The 22279-nt window shown below is 45.2% G+C and overlaps 1 protein-coding gene across 1 annotated transcript; it reads left to right on the top strand.

The window, feature by feature from the left end:
• Positions 1-525: 525 nt before the first annotated feature.
• Positions 526-2619, top strand: SOX3 (SRY-box transcription factor 3). The gene has a single exon (XM_058535326.1). It carries the CDS (start codon positions 541-543, stop codon positions 1879-1881), a length of 1341 nt encoding a protein of 446 aa, XP_058391309.1. The 5' UTR covers positions 526-540; the 3' UTR covers positions 1882-2619.
• The last annotated feature ends 19660 nt before the right edge of the window (positions 2620-22279 follow it).

Raw genomic sequence — 22279 nt, 5'->3', positions numbered from 1 at the left:
CCCAAGCCCGCCTGAGTAGCTGGCGATGCCCAGTGTCCCTAGCGCTGGCAGCAGAAGCGGTCGTAGGACTTCTGCGCAGACAGCGGGAGGCTTTACAGGGTGGCCCCGGGACCGGGCGCCGCTTGCCCTGACAGGGCTGCAAAGTATTTTTATGAACCCCGTGGGCGCCCCTCGGCCCCCTCCCCCCAAGCCTGCTCGCGCGCCCCCTCCCCCCTCCGTCGCCTCCTCGAGTTTCGTTCTTTCAAACTTTTTGAGACCCTAATTGGTGGTCTCTGAGCGGCTCTCCGGGACTCCCGCCTCCTGAATAACTCTCATCACGTCACCGGGCCCAAGAGGGGCGTGGGGGTGAACCAAAGGGCTCCCCGAACTTTTTTTCTCCAGCGAGGCCGAACGGGGGCTCGGTGATGATTGGCCAGGGCGCATCACTGCTAGCCTGTCAATCACGGGGCCTCCTGGTGGCGAGGGGCGGACCGAGCCCCAACCCTGGGGGAATCCGAGCAGGTATATAAGGGGCCCGGCAAGCGCCCGGCCAGACTGCGAATGCAACCAGCTCGAGGTAACGCGTCAGGTGCGAGTAGCCTGCGGGTTCCTGTCGACTTAACGCGGAGCACTTCGGCAAGCCTGCCTTTCCCGCCCGATCCGCTGGCCCACCGGCCCCCAAGCGCCCCTCCGACGGAGTCCCCAGGCCTTTTCACGGTGGCAGCTCCAGCCCCAGGAGCGCCTTCTCCTCCCGCCACTCTGGCGCACCTTCTTCCCGCCCCAGCCATGTACAGCCTGCTAGAGACGGAGCTCAAGAATCCCGTCGGGCCACCCACCCCAGCGGCAGGCGCGGGCGGCCCCGCAGCCCCGGGAAGCGCAGGCAAGAGTAGCGCGAACGCAGCCGGCGGCGCGAACCCAGGCGGCGGCAGCGGCGGTGGCGCGAGCGGCGGTGGCGGGGGCAGCGACCAGGACCGCGTGAAGCGGCCCATGAACGCCTTCATGGTCTGGTCCCGCGGCCAACGGCGCAAGATGGCCCTGGAGAACCCCAAGATGCACAACTCTGAAATCAGCAAGCGCTTGGGCGCCGACTGGAAACTGCTGACCGACGCCGAGAAGCGGCCGTTCATCGACGAGGCCAAGCGACTGCGCGCCGTGCACATGAAAGAGTACCCGGACTACAAGTACCGGCCGCGCCGCAAGACTAAGACGCTGCTGAAGAAGGACAAGTACTCCTTGCCCGGCGGCCTGCTGCCCCCCGGCGCTGCCGCCGCCGCCGCTGCTGCAGCTGCCGCCGCCGCCGCCGCCAGCAGCCCGGTGGGCGTGGGCCAGCGCCTGGACACGTACACACACGTGAACGGCTGGGCCAACGGCGCGTACTCGCTGGTGCAGGAGCAGTTGGGCTACGCGCAGCCCGCGACCATGAGCAGCGCGCCGCCGCCGCCCGCGCTGCCGCAGATGCACCGCTACGACATGGCCGGCCTGCAGTACAGCCCCATGATGCCGCCCGGCGCCCAGAGCTACATGAACGCCGCCGCCGCGGCCGCCGCCGCGTCGGGCTACGGGGGCATGGCGCCCTCAGCCGCCGCCGCCGCCGCCGCCGCCTACGGGCAGCAGCCCGCCACCGCCGCTGCCGCCGCCGCCGCCGCCGCCGCCATGAGCCTGGGCCCCATGGGCACGGTGGTGAAGACCGAGCCCAGCTCGCCGCCGCCCGCCATCACATCGCACTCGCAGCGCGCGTGCCTCGGCGACCTGCGCGACATGATCAGCATGTACCTGCCACCCGGCGGGGACGCGGCTGACGCCGCCTCGCCACTGCCTGGCGGCCGCCTGCACAGCGTACACCAGCACTACCAGGGCGCCGGGACTCCCGTCAACGGAACGGTGCCGCTGACCCACATCTGAGCGCCGGCCTGAGCTCGCCGCCCCTCCTCCCCCACCCCGCCCCGCACCCCCAACTTGGGACGCCTTGTCGTTTAGCTTTGCTTGCCTGGGACTGCTGCCTTGTACCAATGATGGGGAGGACAGAAAGTTTTGCTGTAGCTGTCGGGTTTTGTACAAAAGCAAAAAGTCCGGAGCAGCGGAAATGGGACTTGCTAGAACTCACCAGCCCCTCGCCGCTGCCCCTCCCTCCCCTTTTGTAGGCTGGGAATCGCTGTGATGTTTGCAAAGAAAAAGCAGCCCCCCTCCTCCTCCTGGGTTCCTGGGTTTTTCTGTTGCATTTGAAAATGTTGTCTCGTTAGTTTGCTGTTAGCCGAGGAGTGAGTGAATGGAGAAATGTACTCTTGGGTGAGGCTGGCCTGAGAACTGCAACGCCCCCTCCCCTGGTCGCGTTGCATCTGTTTTCCTCGTGGGTTTTCGGGGGGCTGACCGCGCGGAGCGGCGCGGCAGCTAAGGCCAATGTTAATTTATAGCCAGGTGTGCGTGTGTCTCCCGCCTCGCCGCCCCTGGCCGCGGGACAGCTTCTGTCCAGTCCGCGTTTAGGCTGTTGAGTTGGTGATTTCTGCCGTGATCTGTTTGATATTTCGTCGCGCTAATGTATTCGTATTTTGTTTGGGTGGTGGGGAAGGGGCTATTTTGTTTCAGGTTTTTCAAGGTTTTACTCTTAATTCCTAAATGAGAGATGAATAAATTTTATAACCAACATAATGGAGTCCTGATAATTTTGCGGGCCTGAAACTTATAGGTGCAGGTTGGGGAGGGGACCATCACTCGATATTATAACCAAGGTCCTGTCCCGAGGGCGGGGAGGGGCCTGGGGGAAGGCAAGCGTGATCTGAAACGGTTTCTTTTTAACTACTGGTCATTCAAAACACAGCGGCTCCCAATATTTTCAACTGAAACTCCGAGGAGAAAGCGGTTTGACTTCCATGGGAGCGTCTCCTGGGGACGGGCACACTCTAGTTGAGACGGACATCCCGCGACCACGCACTTGTTGATAGCGGGCAGCGCTGAAGGGGAGTGTCTGCTGCGGCAGCCACGCGGGGCGGGGAGGGGCCGCCCGCGGCCGCGGAAACCGGCCCCCAAAGGGGCACCTTTACTTTTGTGCACTGGGGCGGGAAGACACTTGAGGCGAGCTGAAATATTTACAAAACGAAAACTCTTCGGAAATCTCAATTATTCTATTAAAAGTAAATGGTTACAGGAATTCCTAGCAGGAAATAAGTACATTTCAACCGTGGTGGCTGAAGTGGCGGAGCCAGCATTCAACACTAGAAGGTTTGGTTTTAAAAAGTACACCTGAGATTTTAAAAGATCTCTAAAACTCCTCCGATGGCTTTTTCTATTTGACTTGTCAACCTAGTGCACTTATTTGTTTTCTAGAAGAGATTCCCTCTCCTCTCAAGCCTCTAGCCCGCTTTCTACTCCCCCCCCTTTCCCCCAATCCCTGACCCTTGGGCATTCCACTGTGCCCCCCAAGGGCCCTGCATTTCGCGCCTGGCCACACGGCCCCAGTGTATCTGTTTGGGGCTGAGGAAGAAAACAAATAGAACCAGTGTTTCTTTACCCTCTCCTCAGCTGTTTGAGGTGATTTCCTTAATCCTTTTAATCCTGTTACCTCGCTATCCCAGAATAACTAAACTCAGTCTTTCCAATAAGCTTGGCTTGGTGCACTGTTTTTATCCTCAACCACTCCCGACCACAGGTTTCTTTGCTTGAGGTCTGCTGGGACTCGGCGACAAAATCTCCCGTAAATTGGTCCGAATTCCACATTTCCAACCGGCTTCCTTTGTGCGGGCCAGCCATTCACCTGCGGGCCGGGGCGGGCCTCGGGGGAGGGGCGGGGGCTTTCTGCGGCTTCGGGGGTCGTGCCCGCTTTTTACACATCACTGCGGATCCCGGAGACTAAGCTCACCACGCCTCCCCAAGAAAGGTCGGGTCTCCCAGGGAAGGCAGCGCCACCCCTCCCCCGCAGACGCTGGCACTGCCCCCACCACCACACGTCACCCTCTACTGTTCAGCTTGGGGTGGGAGGGCCCCCGGTGGTGATTTACAGACCCCGGCGCATTGCCCTCCACCCGGTGCTCCTCCCGGGCCTGCTGGGTCCGGGCTTGGGCGAGTCCTCTGGACCACTCCCTCCTCTCCCGGTCTCAGGGCCACAGATCTCGGGGGTTAGTGCTGCAACCCTTGCTGCTGTGATTGGAGCAAACCCACAGGCCGCCAGGTCGGTGAGCCTCCCCCCACTCCGTGCTCCATGTCTCAGGGGCGGGAGGAAACTCTCTTGTCATATCCACCCCCCTATTCATGTCTTTCACAGTGTTTGGGCCTCAATAAAATACCTGTCCGTAGGTTACTCTGGGTTCAAATTGCTGGCAATTGTGGACACAAATTTGGTCTGAAATGACTCCAGGAAAGGGAGGGTGAAAACAAGCAATTCCGCCCCACTGAGGGGGCGGTGCCAACGGGGGAATAAACTGACACTGCTTCTTTGGAAGAGTCCATTGTGCTGCTGCCTTCTTAGAAGTGCCAGGGTCACCCTTTCAGCGGGTCTCACTTATTGCTCACTCCCTCTCTAAACATCCATGGCTTTGTGCTCCACTTTGTCTGATTCCCAAATTGCCTTTAAGAGAAAAGATTTCATCAATCAGCACATTTGGAAGATTTAAATATAGAAAAAAGATAATTTTTTTTAAACTTTAGCAATAGAGAAGAGAACTGAACTCACCTGGAGTGAAACTTCCATCCTCTAAGCCAGAGGTTTCAAACTAGAGCACCCCCCACACACACATACACACTTCTACCAGGACAAGTGTCCCTTCGCCGGTGCATAGATTGGGGTTCTGGTGAGATTTAATTTTAAATAAGTGTTCTGCTGCTTAAATGGCAACAATAACGAAATCTGGTCAAACCCCAATCCTGCCTCCTCTGGCTTGTTTTACATATGAGGAAACCAGCCCCTAAAGGGGAAATGACAGTGCTCAAGGTTGCTTAGCTGGTTCTACAGCCGTGCAGCGGAACCAGACTCGGAGGCCTGGAGGGCCCTCTGTTCCACCACAAGAGGGGAGAGACCAGTGAAATCCCAGCCCCAGCTGCCTCTCAAGCCCTTAATCCATCAGGGTCTCTAGAGAAAAGAGGTAATTCCTGACACACAGACACCTCATAGCCACCGCTTGGCGAATGGTGAAATGATGTGGGGAGCACAGGGTCCTTGCAGAGGGGAAAAGACCCGCACATCTTTTAGTTTCCCCTTACAGGAGCACAGCTACCTTTTGGTGGAATTATGCTACATAAAGATTTTAGTTCCTGTCCTGTCTATATAACTCCCCTCATTAATCTCCCTTCTAGAAATCTACAGGGGGAGAGGGCATCCAAAATGTAGGCAAAGATTTATAAACAAAGATGTTCACGCACCTCCTTATAATGGTAGAACTTACATACAACCCAAATGTCCAACAAATAGGAAAGGTTATGTAAAATATGTTTTCAAAAAGGACTACTTTGCAAATACTAAAAATTGTGTGTGGAGAGACTTTAGTGACACGGGAAATTGCTTAAAACACAAAGTGGAAAGAGCAAGATACACAAAAGTCTATTGAGGATATATGACCGATTTAAAGATGGGTATATATGACTAGAAAAATACACAAAAATGCAGGGTAGGATTATGAATAATGGTTAGGCTTCCTTATATGTTCTTGTACTTTCCAATTTTCTCTGATAAGATTGTATTCCTGTTATCACCAGAAAAAGCAGGTTTAAAATATATTCTCTCCCTATCACAAATACAGAAATGCGTCTCCTTGTGAAAGAAGAAATTTCAAGCTTTCTCTTCATTTGTTTTGAGGGGAGGACAGGGCAGGGAGCCCTGGGACCAGTAATCCTTTAGCTCTCCTCTGGGTTGGGGCCTGCAGTGAACACAAGCAGGAGGAGCACACCAGAGTAACCCCCCGCCAAGCGCCCTCCTCAGTAAGCAGGAGCAGGATCAGATTAGTGACGGCTCCGTCATTCTTCAGACCCACTCACTGGAGAAAAAGACCTCCTTGGAAGCCAAACTGAACAGCCTGGGCTGCGGGGAGCAGGGGCCACTGAGGAACCAGAAGGCACATAAACCCAGGGGCCTGAGTAACTTACACTGCACTCTTGGGAGGGGGCAGAGAGCAAGCCCAGGGGTTGGGGTCCCAGGCCAGGTGGAGAAGGGGCTAGATGAGCACCCACCAGCTAAATGGAACACAGTATGCTGTATCCCTCCTCCCATCGCCACCGTCCTCATCCACACCACTGTTACTTCTTACTGGACCACTGCCATGGCCTCCTACCTGTTCTCCCTGCTTCTACTCTGCTCCCTGCCAATCCATTCTCCCTAGAATGCTCCCTCCACTTTTCAAACATAAATCCTATCATTGTTGCTTCCCTTCTTAATAACCTTCTGGTGGCTTTCTATGGATTGCATTTGGGAAAATATCCCAACTTCTCCAAAGCTTTGCCTGATCCAGCTCTTGCGGTCCTTTCTGGGCTCAACTCCTTGCACTTCTACTCCTCCATCCCTCAACCACAGCCAGGATTCCTTTGAGAAATGTTTGTTGAATACATAAATCATGGTTCCTGATGGCTTCATGTCTAAATCAATTCTAAAGTCCAGTAATTGTCTCAGATAAAGATTATTATGCACAGTCCATATTTTATTATGGATCTATGGGATTTCCCCAAATCCAAACATCAAGTACAGATTTCCAGGCAATTAATAAAATCTACTAGCAAAAATACATAATTTCTTTCCTGCCTCAGGGCTTTTGAACTTGCTGTTCCCTTTTTCTGGAATGTTCTTTCCCAAGCTCTCCCCTCAAATAGTCCAGAGTCCTCTGGAAGATCTCAGTTCAAGCATCATTTCTGGGAAGGATTCCATGATCCCCTCCTCCAGAATAGGACAGATCTGTTATAAGCTCTCATAGCACTGGGTACCTCTTCACAGCACTGATCATTTTACACTTATTTGTGTGATTCTGCCTATTGTCAGCCTCTCTCCTAGTCTGTAAGCTCCATGCAGGCAAAGACTGTATCTGATTTGTTCACCAATACCTAGCATAATTCCTATTCCATATTAGGCTCTCAAAAACGTATGTGGAGTGTTTACTGCATGTTTAAGGAATGGACACCCTGGGGACTTTAAACTAGTGAGATCAGTGCAAGCCCATGAAAATCAAGACTGAATTTGCCACTTTGGCTCCATTCCTTACCAGCTGTAGGCTACTGAGGACATCACTTACTCTGAGTCTCAATTTCTTCAGATGTCAAGTGGGAACAGCAATGGCGTTGGTCTGTTGTGAGGATTCAAAAAACAAACAAACAAAAAAAACAATGCTTTGAGAGCTGAGCACAATGTCTGGCACACAGCCATTGTGCAGTGTGTGTTAGTTATGATTATCACCTTTCTTAACAGCCTTTGTTGACTTCAGGGAGGAGCTAGTGCTCTCTGGTCAGATTCTGTACTTTCCACCATCACAAGTGATATTTCTCATTGCTGAGGCCAGTTCTTGCTATAGAAAGAAGGCAAAATAAGACATCATCATTAAAAATGAACAAACCATATGAAATGAAAAGCATAAACACAAAATTTAAAAAATAGATAAATTGGACTTCGTCAAAATTAAACTTTCTTGCTTCAAAGGACACCATCAAAAAAATGAAGACAATCCACAGAATAGGAGAAAATATGTACAAATCTTATATCTCATAAGGGGCTTGTATCTAGACTATATAGAGACTTAAAACTCAATAATAAAAAAAACAAATTACCCAATTAAAAATGGGCAAAGGACTCGAAGAGGCATTTTTGCAAAGAGAATATACAAATGGCCAACAAGCACATGAAAAGATGCCCAACATAATTAGTCATCAGAGAAATGCAAATCAAAACCACAATGAGATACCATTTTGCTCCAACTAGGATAGCTATAATAATAATTTAAAAATAGGCAATAACAAGTGTTACTGAGGATGTGAAGAAATTGGAATCCTTATACAATGCTGGTGGAAATGAAAAATGGTAAAGCCACTTTGGAAAACAATCTGGCAGTTCCTCAAAAGGTTAAACCTTGAGTTACCATATGACCCAGAAATTCTACTCCTAGGAATAACCAAGAGAAATGAAACATATGTCCACACAAAAATTTGTATGCTAATGTTCGTTGCAGCATTATTCATAATAGCCAAAAAGTGGAAACAATCTGGTTGTCTATTAACTGATTAATGGATAAATCAAATGTGGTATATCCATACAATGGAATATTATTCTACAGTAAAAAGAGGTTGAGTACTTGTATATATACAGCTTAGTATACATACATATATTAGCTAGCTCTGTCAACTAATGAGAATGCCTAGAAGCAACGACAACCCAGTAGCAACAAACACAACCTAGCATCTAGATCTCAGTTTCTAATATCAGTTTTCAATAAAAGGAACCAAAGCTCTTTGGGAAAATGGCTGATTCTAGGACTGGAGCCAGAAATATGCAAAATGAATCTGGTGCATCCTGTAGTGCTGGAAAGTAAGGAAAGGTAAAAAAGAGAGCAAGGAAGGAAGGACCACAATGATGGGAGTGTGTCAAAGGGACACAGGAGCCAACTAAAAGAGCTCCCAATGACCAAATCTGGAACAATTTGAGCACCAAAATGAATAAAGTAGTATTGGATTATAACCCAAAGTATACAAAAAATATCCATGCATCCACACCAATATAAATAAATAATTAAGTAAATACATAAATGAGGGGAGGGGAAGAAATAAATCTCCTGTGCAGAAGTCTAAATACTTTATGTAAACACTCTGGCTTCAGGGAGGTGGAGCATAACTCCCCATCCCTTAAGTGTGGGCTACTGACAGCGTCTGCCTCCCAAAGAGAATAGTATGGAAATGGGGAAAAGAGTAACTATGCAGTGGAGAAACCTGACAAACACTACCTCAGCTGGAAGATCAAGGTCAACATCAACAGTGATAAGTCATGTTGATAGCACGTACCCTTGATATGATGTGATGAGAATGGCACTTTTCCTCTGTGGTCTTCCTCCCCAAAACTCATAATCCGTCTAAATCATGAGAAAAACATCAGACAAATCCTAATTGAGGGACATTCTACAAAATAGCTGACCAGCAATCCTCAAAACTGTCAAGGTCATCAAGAACAAGGAAAGTCCGAGAAATTGTCATAGCCAAGAGTAGCCTAAGGAGACATGACTATTAAATGTAATGTAAATGTAATGTGGTATCCTGCATAGGATCCTGGAACAGTAAAAGGACTTTAGGGAAAAACTGAGGAAGTCTGAAGAAAGTATGGTGTTTATTTAGTAATAATATAGCAGTATTGGTTCATTCATGTAACGAATGTCCCACACTTATGTAAGATGTTAATAATAGGGGAAACTGGGTATGGCAGTATACAGGAACTCTCCGTACTATCTTTACAACTTTTCTGTAAATCTAAAACTGTTCTAAAAGGTAAAGTTTATTTTAAAAAAAGAAAGGAAGTAGTGATACATACTACAACATGGATGAACCTTGAAAATATTATCAGTGAAAAAAGCCAGTCACAAAAGACTACGTATTGTATGATTCCACTTATGTGAGTGTCCAGAATAGGCACATCCATAGAGACAGAAAGTAGATTAGTGGTTGCCTAGGGCTGGAGGAGTTGAGAAGAAATGGGCAGTGACTGCTAATGGGTACAGGCTTTCTTTTGGGGGTGATAAAAATGTCCTAAAATCGGTTGTGATAATGGTTGCACAACTCTTCGAATATACTAAAAACTATTGAATTGTACATTTTACGTGGAAGAATTTTCTGATATTGAATTATATCTCAATAAAGCAGCTATTTAAAAAAAATAAAAACAAAACACTCTGGTGGATGGTGGTAGGAAAGGTGTTTGGAAGGCCACCTGTCCACTACTAGGGGCTGCCTACACACCAGGTGCTTCCTCAAACCCAAATGCATTCTCCTAACCTACACTGTTAGAGCAGGGAGTATCCCCAGAAATCATCCAGTCTAGCACCCTCATTTTACATAGAGGGAAACTGAGGCCCAGAGGGACATGAATATGCCAAGGTTACATAGCTTATTAATGCCAGAATCAATGAATTAGAACTTGGATATCCTGACTCTCTGTTCAATGATTTTTATAACTATCTCCCAAGCTGTCTTTAATAAGGTTTACTATGTTTATATCTGCCTCCACCATGAACCTCTTCTCAGATGGAGGGTAGATGGAAAAGGGCAAACCATTACCAAAAGAATAAGAAAAAAATTTTTTCATTTGCTATAAACCTAGATTAAATCTCCAACAGGGTTCTTGTGGTAGCAACTCTGCTTGAAACTCATTTTAAAAGTGAATACTTTGTGTGTTAAAGGAAATCTTCATTGAGAAAAAACTTCCTGAAAAAAAGTAATTGAGCTCATTTATTTTTAAAATATTATTCTCTATGGAAATATCAATAAAATTTAACAGAAGTTTCAATTACCACATATATTTTACTCTTAGATTTTATTAATATACTTTTATATGTGGATCTTGGAAATCCTTGATGAGCAGAAATAAAACATGTATAATACTTACTAGACATTCAAAACATTTATTGAACTTTAATTTTTATTTAACTGTGAAACCATCAGGGACTTTTGAAATATGTTCGAAAATCTTTGCCAAAGTCCATGGTTTATTTATTCCATAAACATTTTTTAAGGCATTCTATGTGTCAAGAAGTGTGCAAGGATCTGGAGACAACAGGAAGTCATGGGGCTCACAATGTAGGTTGGAGAGAGAAGGTCAACAGGACTCTGTCTTGAGACAGAATGAAATCGAAGCCATTCCTCTGTAGATCCAGGGTCTGTGAGAGGGCCGAAGAAGGGGTTTCCTGGAGAAGAGACTATTTAAGCTGAACCTTATACAGTATGTGGCATTTTTATGGGAAGAGACAGAGTGATGGACATTTCAGGCTGATAGAACAGCATGAAAAAGATATAGTCGTATATCTTGGAGTCAGGCAACTTCATGTGGTTAAATAATATGGCTGTAGAGAAAGGGGGTGCAGAGAGATGTTGTGAGAAATGAGGCTGGAGAGGTAGAATCCTAATTGTAGGCCTTGAATGCCATGCTAAGGTGTTGCACCTTGATCCTGCACTCACTGGGAACTACAAAAGGATTTTGGTCAGTGCTTTATAAAGATCAAGCTGACTGCAGTGTGAAGGACAAATTGGAGATAGAAGAGACTGGAGGCAGGGAGATTAGCCAAGAGCCTGTTTCTTTTGATTCAGGCAAGAGAGAAAGACCTGATTGGGTGTAGAGGCAGTGAGAATGAGAAGTGGTAGCATCAAGAGATAGTAATCTCTGTTTCACCTTGGGTGGGGGTGACTAGAGACGGAGGTGACATTAACAGAAGTAGTGCAAGAAGAGGAGTCTAAGTTCTTAAACTTTTAAAGTGAAGAGAATGGATTTTTGTATGTGACTTTAGTTTGGTACTATATGATTCTGTACATTTCACAAGCATTCATATACACATCACTTTTGTTCAAATGAACTATTGCTCTATCAAATTTAATGTGGTTACGTATGGTAATAAAAGCCAATTCCATCTACTTATGTTGCTTAATTGAAAATAGTTCTATTTATTGCTTTATTAATTGCTCAATTGATATACCATTGATTATTCGCAAGCACATAGTTTGAAATATTCAGAATTAGTCTGTGCACTCTATTCTAAAAAGACCTCTAAGGTGCCTTCTAACTTTAAGATTCTTCTCCGAGTCTCTATGTGCAGAAATAGGATATCTGTAATGTCAAAAGCCCCAAGCAGTTCAGCGAAATTGGAATGGTAACAAGCTTCTGTGCTCACACCCCGGGTAGGATAGTGGTGTCAACACCTCCAGCAGAGCTGATAGAGCTGTCTTTCAGTCTGTCTGCGGGCTCTGTTTACGTTCTGCAGGTTAGCTGGAAACACCCTCACCACCACCAACCCCTGAAAAAGATCTCTGAGTCAACCTGACATCTTCTAGACTCTCCATGTACCATATTTCTTCCTGTAACAAACTCTCCTGCTATGTTACTTTACATGATTTCTTTGCAAAGAATAAATTAGGCTGAGTGTTTAAACAACATACGAGCTCTAGAGATGTTGCCAATAATTACAATCCGTGGAAATCAACAGAAGATTTGCATAGCATTCTTTCAACTGGAACTTGCTCCATTTGGAGAGGGCTCAGGTAAAACTGAAAGGTGGAGAAACTCACTAATGTATAGAATCTTTAGTGAGGTAAAACTGGGACCCAAATATGGCTGCAAAGTGAAGGAAAAGTATTTTAGAATGTGAGGTAACTGCTTTGGAGAAGATATACATAGAAAGAACACAAATGCACACACACACACACATACACACAGACACACACAGACTAACACTTGTCTGATGATGAAGAACAGCCTCTTAACTGTTGAATATCTCCAGAGTTCTAGTGCCTTGGTCTCTGTACTTCAGAACCACCTCTACATTGATATTTCCAAAATCAAACCAGTCCCAAACCAGTCCATATGGTTTTCCTGAGCCTCAGACTTTTGGATCCAACTGCCTCTTGAATATATTTACCTGTGTGTCCCGCCATAGGCCCTCAAACTTTGAGTGGATCAAACTAACTCATCATTTTCCTCCCCAAAGCAACACCTTCTACTCTATTTTCCATCTCAATTAAACAGTACCCATGTCTGCCTAGACATTTCTTTCCCTCTCACACTCCAATCCAACTTCCTACCATTTCCAGAACCCATCTGTTCTTCATTCCCATTGCCTTAGTTGCGGCTTGTATTACCTATCCACTGCTCTGTAAGAAATCACCCCAAATGTTAGCAGCATAAAACAATGGATGCTTATTTCCTCACCATTTCTGTGGGCTAGGAATCCAAGCATAGCTTAGCTGGCTTAAGGTCCCTCACAAGGCTGCAGTCAAGGTGTTGGCTGGGAGTACAGTTGTCTCAAGGCTCCACTGGGGTAGGATCTGCTTCCAATGTCACTGATGTGGCTGTGGACAGGCCTCTGGTCCCAGCTGGCTTTTGACTAGAGACATCAGTTATTTGCCATCTGGACCTCTCCATAGGGCAGCTCACAACATGGCAGCCGGCTTTGAACGTCAGTCTTTCTGTAACCTAATCTCGGAAGTGAAATCCCATCACCTTTGCGGTATTCTGTTCTTAGGAGTGAGACACTAGGTCCAGCCTGCACTCAAGGGGCGGGGATTACATAAGAGCATGAATTTAAGGAGGTGGAAATCATTGTCCACCAGAGGGCCCTTGTCCTTTTTCTGGAATATAACTCATGCACTAGCATCCTAACCGGCCTCCAGGCCTCCAGAGTCTCCCTACTCCAGATCATCCTCCACACTGAGACCTGAGTGATAGTCCTGCAAAAACAATCTGATCATGCCATTCCACTTCTCAAAAATCTGTTGGCAACCTGTGCTGCCCACAAGACAAAGTCCCAATTCCTTAACAAGCCATTCAAGGCCCTCCATGATTTGTTCTTGGCATCTCAGCTCTCCAGCCTCCTTTCCTACCACCACACACCTCTCTATAGCAATACCAAACTTCTCATGGTTACCAGGTTCCTGGAAACAAGCCAGGTTCTTTTCGGCCCTTCTACAATTTCAGGTGTTTCAGAAGAGCGTGTGTTCCTCTCGCTGCCTGGTCTTGTTTTCTGCCCTTCATACTTCAGGGCACAGCTTCAGAGGTACCTCTTCTAAGATGCCTGCCCTAGCTCTCCCTGCCTTTGTGTTCCCCAAGCTCTTTGGATATAGCTCTATTTGAGGAACTTGCACAGTGCCGGGCACATACTATGAGACACTTGATGAAGGTTTCTCATTTTCTTAAATAAAATCAAATAATGCTAGAGCTATAAGAAATTTTTAAAAGAGAAAAGAAGAGGGGCTGGCCCCATGGCATAGTGGTTAAGTGCACGCGCTCCGCTGCTGGCGGACCGAGTTCGGATCCCGGGCCTGCACTGAGGCACCACTTGTCAGGCCATGCTGTGGCAGCATCCCATATAAAGTAGAGGAAGACGGGCATGGATGTTAGCCCAGGGCCAATCTTCCTCAGCAAAAAGAGGAGGATTGGCATGGATGTTAGCTCAGGGCAGATCTTCCTCACAAAAAAAAAAAAAAAAAGAGAGAGAGGAAAGAAGAAAGAGCACAGATCACTGAAGTTCAAATAAGAAAGGATCTGAAGGGCTTAAGACAACAAAGAAGAAGGCTTGTCCAAGGTCATACTGCTCTTTGATGGCAGAGCTGGAAGGACTAACTAACTAACACCAACTCAAGGGCTCTTTCTACTACTAGCAAAATACCTGCAGTTCTTCTAGGTTTCCTGGTGCCCTCCAAAATCTATGATTCTCTGAAGGTGGGAGAAATAGAGTTTAATAATAACTCTACAGGTGATGCTTCTCCATTCCTCTTTGGGTCCACGTAAGTCATAGTGTTGTCGCCAGCTTGTATGAACATGAACTTCCTTTATGGTAAGGTCGTGACAATCACAATTCTAATCTTGGGTAAAGAAATCTGAAGAAATTGCATCCACTCTTCGGTTTTTGTTGTAGGGCTGAATTTGTTTGCGGGAGTTTATGGGTCCCTAAGGACCACAGTCATGCCCCCCTGGTAGCTGCATTCTCCACTTTCTGTAGGTCCACCCAGCACTCTCCTTTCTGGGTATGTGGATTTCCATTTCTAGGGCTACAAACTCCAGGATATTCATGAAGAGAAAAGTGTGGGCAGCAGAAGGTCCTCCTTTCCTTCTTCTTCCTTTTCTACTGAACAAATCCTTGACATACCAAAAGAGCTGTCCAAAGATAACAAGGACTTGCAGCATGTGCTGCCTGAGTAGCTGCAGCAGCAATGGCAATTCCAGTGACAGTCCAGGCCCTGAAATCAGCGGGAATGAGGAATCTGACAGGAGGTGCTGAGGAGGAACATGCTGCAACAGCTCAAGAGGTGCTGATGGGGGGAGGGACGTGGCAGGGCGGCTGGCTGTGCTTTAAAATCCTAAAGATATGGCTAGGTCCCTGCTAGATACTGTGTACTTTCAGTGGGCAGAGAAGAGAATTAGTGGTCAAGCTATAAAGCCAGCGAGTAAGTATTTCAGAGCTTGGGCATTGTAATCGGACAGACCTCAAGTCTCAGCTCCTCCCAAGGTCTACACATTGGTTGGCTTCCCTTGAACATATTTGGTTAACCTCTCTGAGACTCAAGTGGCTCTTCCGTAAAATGGGGATAAAAGTAGTACTTACGTTACAGCATTGCTCTATGTTTAAATAGGATGATGCATGTAAAGGGCTTAGCACTCAATACATGGAAAATATTACCTTTATTATTACAGACCTGAGAGAATCCAAAACACCCACATTCCAAATGAACATTAAATCATGACCTCTAATACATCAACCTACAGAGCTTTCCAAGTCAGCTACTCTGTTTACTAGCTGTGTGACTTTGGGCAAGTTTTCTAACCTCTCTGAGCCTCCAATTTTGTTGTCTGCAGAGTGGGGATAATAGTGGTATTTACTTTACAGAATTGTAATAAAGATTAAACTAAAAGCTTAGCACAGTGCCTGCTTTATTATTATTATAATTATAATAATAATAATTATTATTATTCTATACGTAGCCTTTCTACAGCTTCATGCAACCCAGTTTACTTTCCTGCGCAGTGGAAAGAGCACAGTCTTTGCAATCCGAAAGATCTCAGTCTGAGATGTGTAGGGTGTAGATTCCAGAGTCCCAGTGCTCGGGTTTCAATCCCAGCTCCATCACTTCCTAGCTGTGTGAACTTGGGTAAGAACCTTAGCTAGAAGTCAAAGATTCATCTTAGATCCTTTGCTTACATTTCAACAGCACACACTAAGCATACAATATTCCTGGTCTGAATTGAAGTCTTAGCAGCATATTTATTTTCACAAGTGGTTTCTATAATTTTATAAGCCTCTTTGCAGCCCCTGTGCGTTACTTTGACCTCTCTAGTCCTCAGTTTCCTCATCTGTAAAACTCTGACTATAACAGCACATCCCTCAGAGGTGTGTTGTGGCCATCCACCCGAAGTTTGGTTCCAATGTCAAGACTGATGATGCCAAATACACACCAAGGTTGATGAATTACATAATGGGGTTTTTCTGGGGAGAGCAGGGCAGGCTTCCCAAGCTGGTCCAAAAATGGCTTGAGAGAGCAGGGAAAGGAGACTGGGCAGGGATTTTTGTTGTGGTTAGTGGGTGGGCAGAGGTGAGGGTTCCCAGCCGTGGGCGGGGGCTTGTGTGGTTTGAATCTCCTGCTGGCACTAAAGGAGGGGGCACCCAAGCTTTCTTTTCAGCTTGCCCAGATGCGGGGAACAATGGGAAGGGGAAAGTGAGGCTTAAAAGCCATTAGTCGTCAAACATCAAAAACTGGATTCAGACTCCTTATTACATATTATGATCCAATAAATGAGATAACGCACATAAAGTACTCAATGAACGTGGCCGTTATTATTCAAACCACAAATCTTGATAGAGTCATTGGCTTGCTCTATTGCAAATCTATGATTTCCTTATATTGGGAGGTTTCCTGGTGTAGTGTAAAGAGCACTTAAAAAAGGGCATTTGGCAACCTGAGGTCTGCTGCTCATTAGCCCTTGTGAACTTAGCTTAATCACTTCCATTCTGGGCCTCTGGTGTAAAATGAGGGGGTAGGACTAGACGTTCTCTAAGGCTCCCTGCGGGTCTAACAGTGTCTGAAAGCCATGGTGGTTGGTTCACTCATTAAGTGGTACTGCCACAGAATGAAGAAGCACTTGTTTTCTTTTTCAGCCCACTTTCTACCATGTTCCAGATGTTGTTACACCCTGTGCTATTTGTGTCTTTAAGACAGATTTAAACCAGCAGAGTAAAAAAGTGAACCAAAATTAGAGACTGAAAAGACTAACTCTAGCTTAAGTACCAATAGATCAATTATTGTTCCACAATTTTCCTGTCTGAAAAAAAATGCTACATATCGCCCTTGTCTAAAAGAATCCTAATTTCACCATTCTTGAAAAGCACTATTTTTGTCTTTATTGTAAAGTCATGTCCGCTGAAAAATATTCATTTGGGATGAAAAAGGATGAGAGAGATGGGAAAGAAAAGTCCTAGAGGTATAGAAAATTTTAAAAAATCATCCCCAGAGATTAGAAGATCATATGTCACCTGCATAAATGACTATTTCCATCCAAAGAATGTTTCCACTGGTGAGCAAGCTAGCACTACCACGTCTGGAGGGGATACTGGTTTGCAGGACAAGGCACAGAACTACAGCAAGTCTTTGATGGACATTTCTCAGGGACAAATGAGGTTGAAAGACAATTTCCCAGGGGATTGGAACTTGTTTACTCAGAACAATTCCTGATGTCTAAACTCTCAGATGTCCCTCAACTCAGCCACGCATAAGAACATTCTTGTTGACAGTGAGTTTCAATCTACTTTTGATCACTTTCTTCAAGCTTGTCAGCACTTCAATTGCAGTTCATTTGGGGAGGATGGAAGGGCCTAGACTATGAAAGAGCACAGCAGACTGGGAGGTAAGCCGCCCCAAGAGGGCATTGTACAGGATTGTGCTTGCTAAAAAAATGATGACTGTGTCTACCTTAGTCAGAACCACTCTACCTTCTTTGGATCTGAGAATGTCACAGGATGTCTCTGTGTCCTTTCTGGTAGAATATGTACACCACACAAGTTTTCCATTTTTTCTACTGAATCTCACATCTGAGATATATATCTATGCATCTATATATCTATGTATCTATAGAACCATATATGAATGCCATAGAGGAGATATTCTACTATTTCCATATGTTGAGGAGTATCATGTGTCATGTGCCATGGATTTCAGGGTCACATCCATGTGGCATTTGAGTCTCCTCTTGAGTGTCCCAGCCAAGTGGATGGCCAGCTTGAGTACTTCCAGGGATAAACAAATCACTACCATGTGGGGGAAACTGTTCCCTATTTGGAAAGCTCTTACTTACTATTCTGCATTGCACCTTCCATCCATTCCTTCTAATTGGGACTTAGAGAGTTGACACCACATTCGTTCTGGGGCAGCCCTGTGCTCTAATGTTGTTCATCTCCAGGCCAATCATTCTCACTTCTTTCAACTTTTTCTCATTTGAATGGTTCTAGGTACCGTTTAGTACATGTCTCTCTTCAGCAATGTATGTCTCTGTCTGTCAGCCCAGTGTAGCAGCCAGAACTGGGACACTAGTTCCCCTGGGTGGGGTTTGACTAGTGCAGAGCAGTGTAGAACTCACTTCCCCTCTCTAGAGAGCAAGTTCCGTCAACACAGAAGTCCACGGACCAGCACATTGCACTGTTGACTCACCTTAAATTTCATATTATTTAATTTAGCTACTCAGTCCAGCTTTCATTGTTAGCTCCTGATTCTGTCATCCAACATAGCTTTCCCAGATGTTATTTTGTGGGGGTAACTTGGCCCAATTATATATATATACACACTATATATGGGATACATATTTATCATATATATGGGATGGATGTGTGTGTGTGTGTGTGTGTGTGTGTATCACACTGAGATTGCCACTTAGAATTAAAGAATTAAAGAAAGCTAATTCTTGTCACTGGGTAAGTACCTGCTTGTATTTTTATTTCCCACATTTGGACAATGGGAGTGAAGGAGATGCTTATTTCTAGTCAGGTTCACCTTCCAATCCTGTGCATTTATATTTATATAAGCTGCCTCTGGACTTATACTCATTTGATTCATGGCATGTCATCAGGCCCCTATTCTTCTCAAATCCACACCAAGCTCTACCTACACTGAAGTCACCACCGCACTGGACTCTTAGACCCCTTGACCCAGGACCTAGAGTTTCAGCTTGAATGCTAACCCAAAGAAATTGTGTCAGATCTAAAGAGAAGTGACTTGGACAGTGAGGGCTGTGTACCACTAGAGCAGTCTCTTGAGAGAGGCTGGGGCTCTCTCTCCAAGAGGGTCTCTGGAGGCACTCTTGGAAGTTCTTTTCAGGGAAGGAATCCAAAATGAAGCAAAGAGTCAACTTCTTACATAGTTAGACCTAGACCCTAGAGAGCTGCTAGAAAATATCCAGCAAGAATAAGAACACCACCAACAGTGTTGCCTCTAAGCCACAACCCCCACAGCCACCTAGTTCAGAGTCACTAGCCGTTCTAATAACTCAGGGCCAGACTGAAATCAAGACAGACTTGGTTGCCTGTCATGGATGATGATTTTAAAATCTAGAAAGCCCCAGAAATCCCAGAATCTAATCTCCACAGGGGCTATTAAATTGAACAATCTACAATATTTTTGGTCCAAAATACTAGCAACACCCTCCAAGTTTCAGCAAATAGGGAAACTACTTGCTAAAACTGTTGCTTCTCAGCAGCATCCTTTGAATCTATCAGTAGCTGCCACCAAATTCTAAGAGCCTCTACTCTTGTGATTCACTGACCGTGTAATTGACCATGGAATTTATTCAGTCTTTTCTTTTACTTGTATCTAAACATATAGGAAAAAGAGTTTCTTTAGTTGTGGAGAGATTAAATGTAACAGCTTGGGTTATATACTCTGAGTGATAAAGCATTTTTATTCCCTGAAGTAGATAAATAAAAAGACACACACACAAACACGTGCACACACACACACACACACATTCACAGAATTCTATGGAAGGGCTAAAGATGTCATATTCTAGTTCAAGCCCTCCTCTTACAGATGGGAAATGCAGGCCCAGCAAAGGGAAGGGATTTCATTAAGGTCACACCAGGAGTTGGTGACGGAGCCCAGACTAAGACTTGGGGCTTTTGACTGCCAGCTCAGAGGCCTTGCCTCCACACAGTGCTAAAAATTAATTGAAAAAATAATGTCAAAGTAAATATGTCACACATCCTCGTTGATGACTGGAGGGAACTCTGCTAAGGAATGCTGATATTTCATCTAGAGTGAGAAGCACCACTTTCTTTTTCCTTCCTATCCTTTGGGAAAAACTAAACATTCTTCAGCATTTGTTTGGGGATATATTCATTTGCTCATGAAAATTAATGTCTAGAAAAATTTAAAAATATATTTAAAAATTCAAATACGTATGCATAGTGGGTGCTCAAGAAACACTGCTATGCACACATATAGAAATATAATAACATCTATAACTGTGGTGCTGAGTTCAAAGTTCCACTATGCCTGTAAGTACATTTGCATTTGGCAGACGATGAGTTCTAATCTTTGCTTCAAAACTGTGATCACCATTTACATAACTTTATATTATGATTAATGTAATCCATACAACAATATATAACCCGACAATGTTATCCAGTGTAAATCAAAAGGATTAAAACACTGCTCAGATTTTAGTCTAAGCAGAACTGAGAGCAGGTGTTAAATTCTCCAGTTTTGTTTTCAACTGCTTTCTCATCATGTTTTTTCTCAGTTAAGGATGTTTACTGACTCCAAGATACCCCTGGGCATGTCATCCATATGTTGGCAGAAAGAAATACAAGTGGCAGGAAAAGCTTAGCAGACAGCCTGAGGTCCTTCTCATTAGAGAACTTAGGAAACAGCTGGTTAAGAAGGCACTTTCCCTCATGTTGCTTAGTTTCATGCCAGCAGCTTCTGAGCCCACTTTAACTCTGTCTCCATAACTGCCCATTTGCTAAGTGGATTTTTGTTGTTATTGTTGTTACTGTTATTGTTTTACTGTTGAGTTTTGAAAGTTCTTTATATATTTTAGATAGTAGTCGTTTGTCAGCTATGTGGCTTGCAAATATTCTCTGCCAGTATGTAGCTTCTTGTTTCATCTTCTTAACAAGGTCTTTCCCAGAGGAGAACTTTTTAGTTTTGATGAGGTCCAATTTATTAGTTTTTCCTTCTACAGATTGTGCTTTGGGTATCAAGTCTAAAAACTCTTCATCAAGCCCTAGATTCCAAAGATTTTCTACTGTGCTCTTTTTCTAAAAGTTTTGTAGTTTTATGTTTTACAATTAAGTTAGTGATTCCTTTGAGTTAGTGTCTGTATCACGTGTGAGGTTTGGGTAGATGTTATTATTATTTTTTTGTCTATGGATGTCCAATTGCTCCAGCATCATTTGTTGAAAATGGTATTGAATTGCTTTTGCACCTTTGTCAAAAGTCACTTGGGCTTATTTGTAGAAGTCCATCTCTGGATTCTCTCGTCTACTCCACTGATCAATGTATCTATCCCCCTGCCAATACCACACCATCATGATCGCTGTTAACTGTGTGATGAACCTTAGTATCAGGTACAGTGACTCTTCCAATGTTATTCCTCTTTTTCAAGGATGTTTTAGCTATTCTAGGGCCTGTGCCTTTCCAGGTAAATTTTAGAATGTTTGTCCATGTCTACTCATGAAAACAAGACCAGATTTTACTTGGTTTAATTCTGGTATTAAAATTCTCTATAGATAATGCTCCCTATTATTACCTGCACTTGGGGTGGGCCACTCGCACTGCCCTGCCCTTGGTAGACCACTGCTCCACCCAAGTTTAAAAAGAAAGCCCCCTAATTAGTGTTGGGCTTGTGGCCTCCAAATACCATTATTTTAGTGTGTGGAGGTGCTGTTGGTGACTTTCTGTAGGGTGAGCTTTTTGGTCCTTCTGAGGGCCTTCAGTTGCTTACAGCATTGCGTGGGGTACAACATACACCACAATGACATAGGTGACCTGGAGGTGATTTTGTTGTCTATCTTTTGGGGAGGAGTGTCATTATCACATTGTCACCTCATACACATCACATCTCAACCCATCTGGGTTCTCCCCACAACACATGCAGAAACACCAAGTCTTTTTTCCTATTTGCCCATGGGATGAATTGTTGAGGAAATTTGTCTTCCATGTCCAGCCTTCACCTCGTCCTTATCCTCTGGTTAACGTCTGGCTAACTGTGGACCTGCTGATGTGGCCCTCCACCCTGCAGGACCCCACATCCTTCCTTTCTCACACACCTGCCTCTTCTCTTTCTTCCCTCTCTCCCCACCATCAGAGAACTCACAGAGAAACACATACACATTCTTTTCCACAACTTGTTGATTTTATTTTAATCATCACTATTGGTGTACCCTGTAGCTGTAAGATTTGGTCTCTACAAGGTTGACTATTTCTCCACAGCATCTTCTGGAAACTGTGGAGCAATATATAGTTCTAGGTCTCTGGGCCTCACTATGCACAGGGAATTACTTGGATTAGTAGAGTGCTCTAGGGTCTCTTAGTTTTGATTCTGTTTCTTATTCAATGTGTGGTAATGGACAAATGTTGTTGGCCTGGTTTCTCTCTTATGCTTTCTTGAACA

Source organism: Diceros bicornis, chromosome X (genome assembly GCF_020826845.1).
Source record: "Diceros bicornis minor isolate mBicDic1 chromosome X, mDicBic1.mat.cur, whole genome shotgun sequence".
NCBI classification, from domain to species: Eukaryota; Metazoa; Chordata; class Mammalia; order Perissodactyla; family Rhinocerotidae; genus Diceros; species Diceros bicornis.
This window is presented reverse-complemented; position numbering and strand designations above follow the sequence as displayed.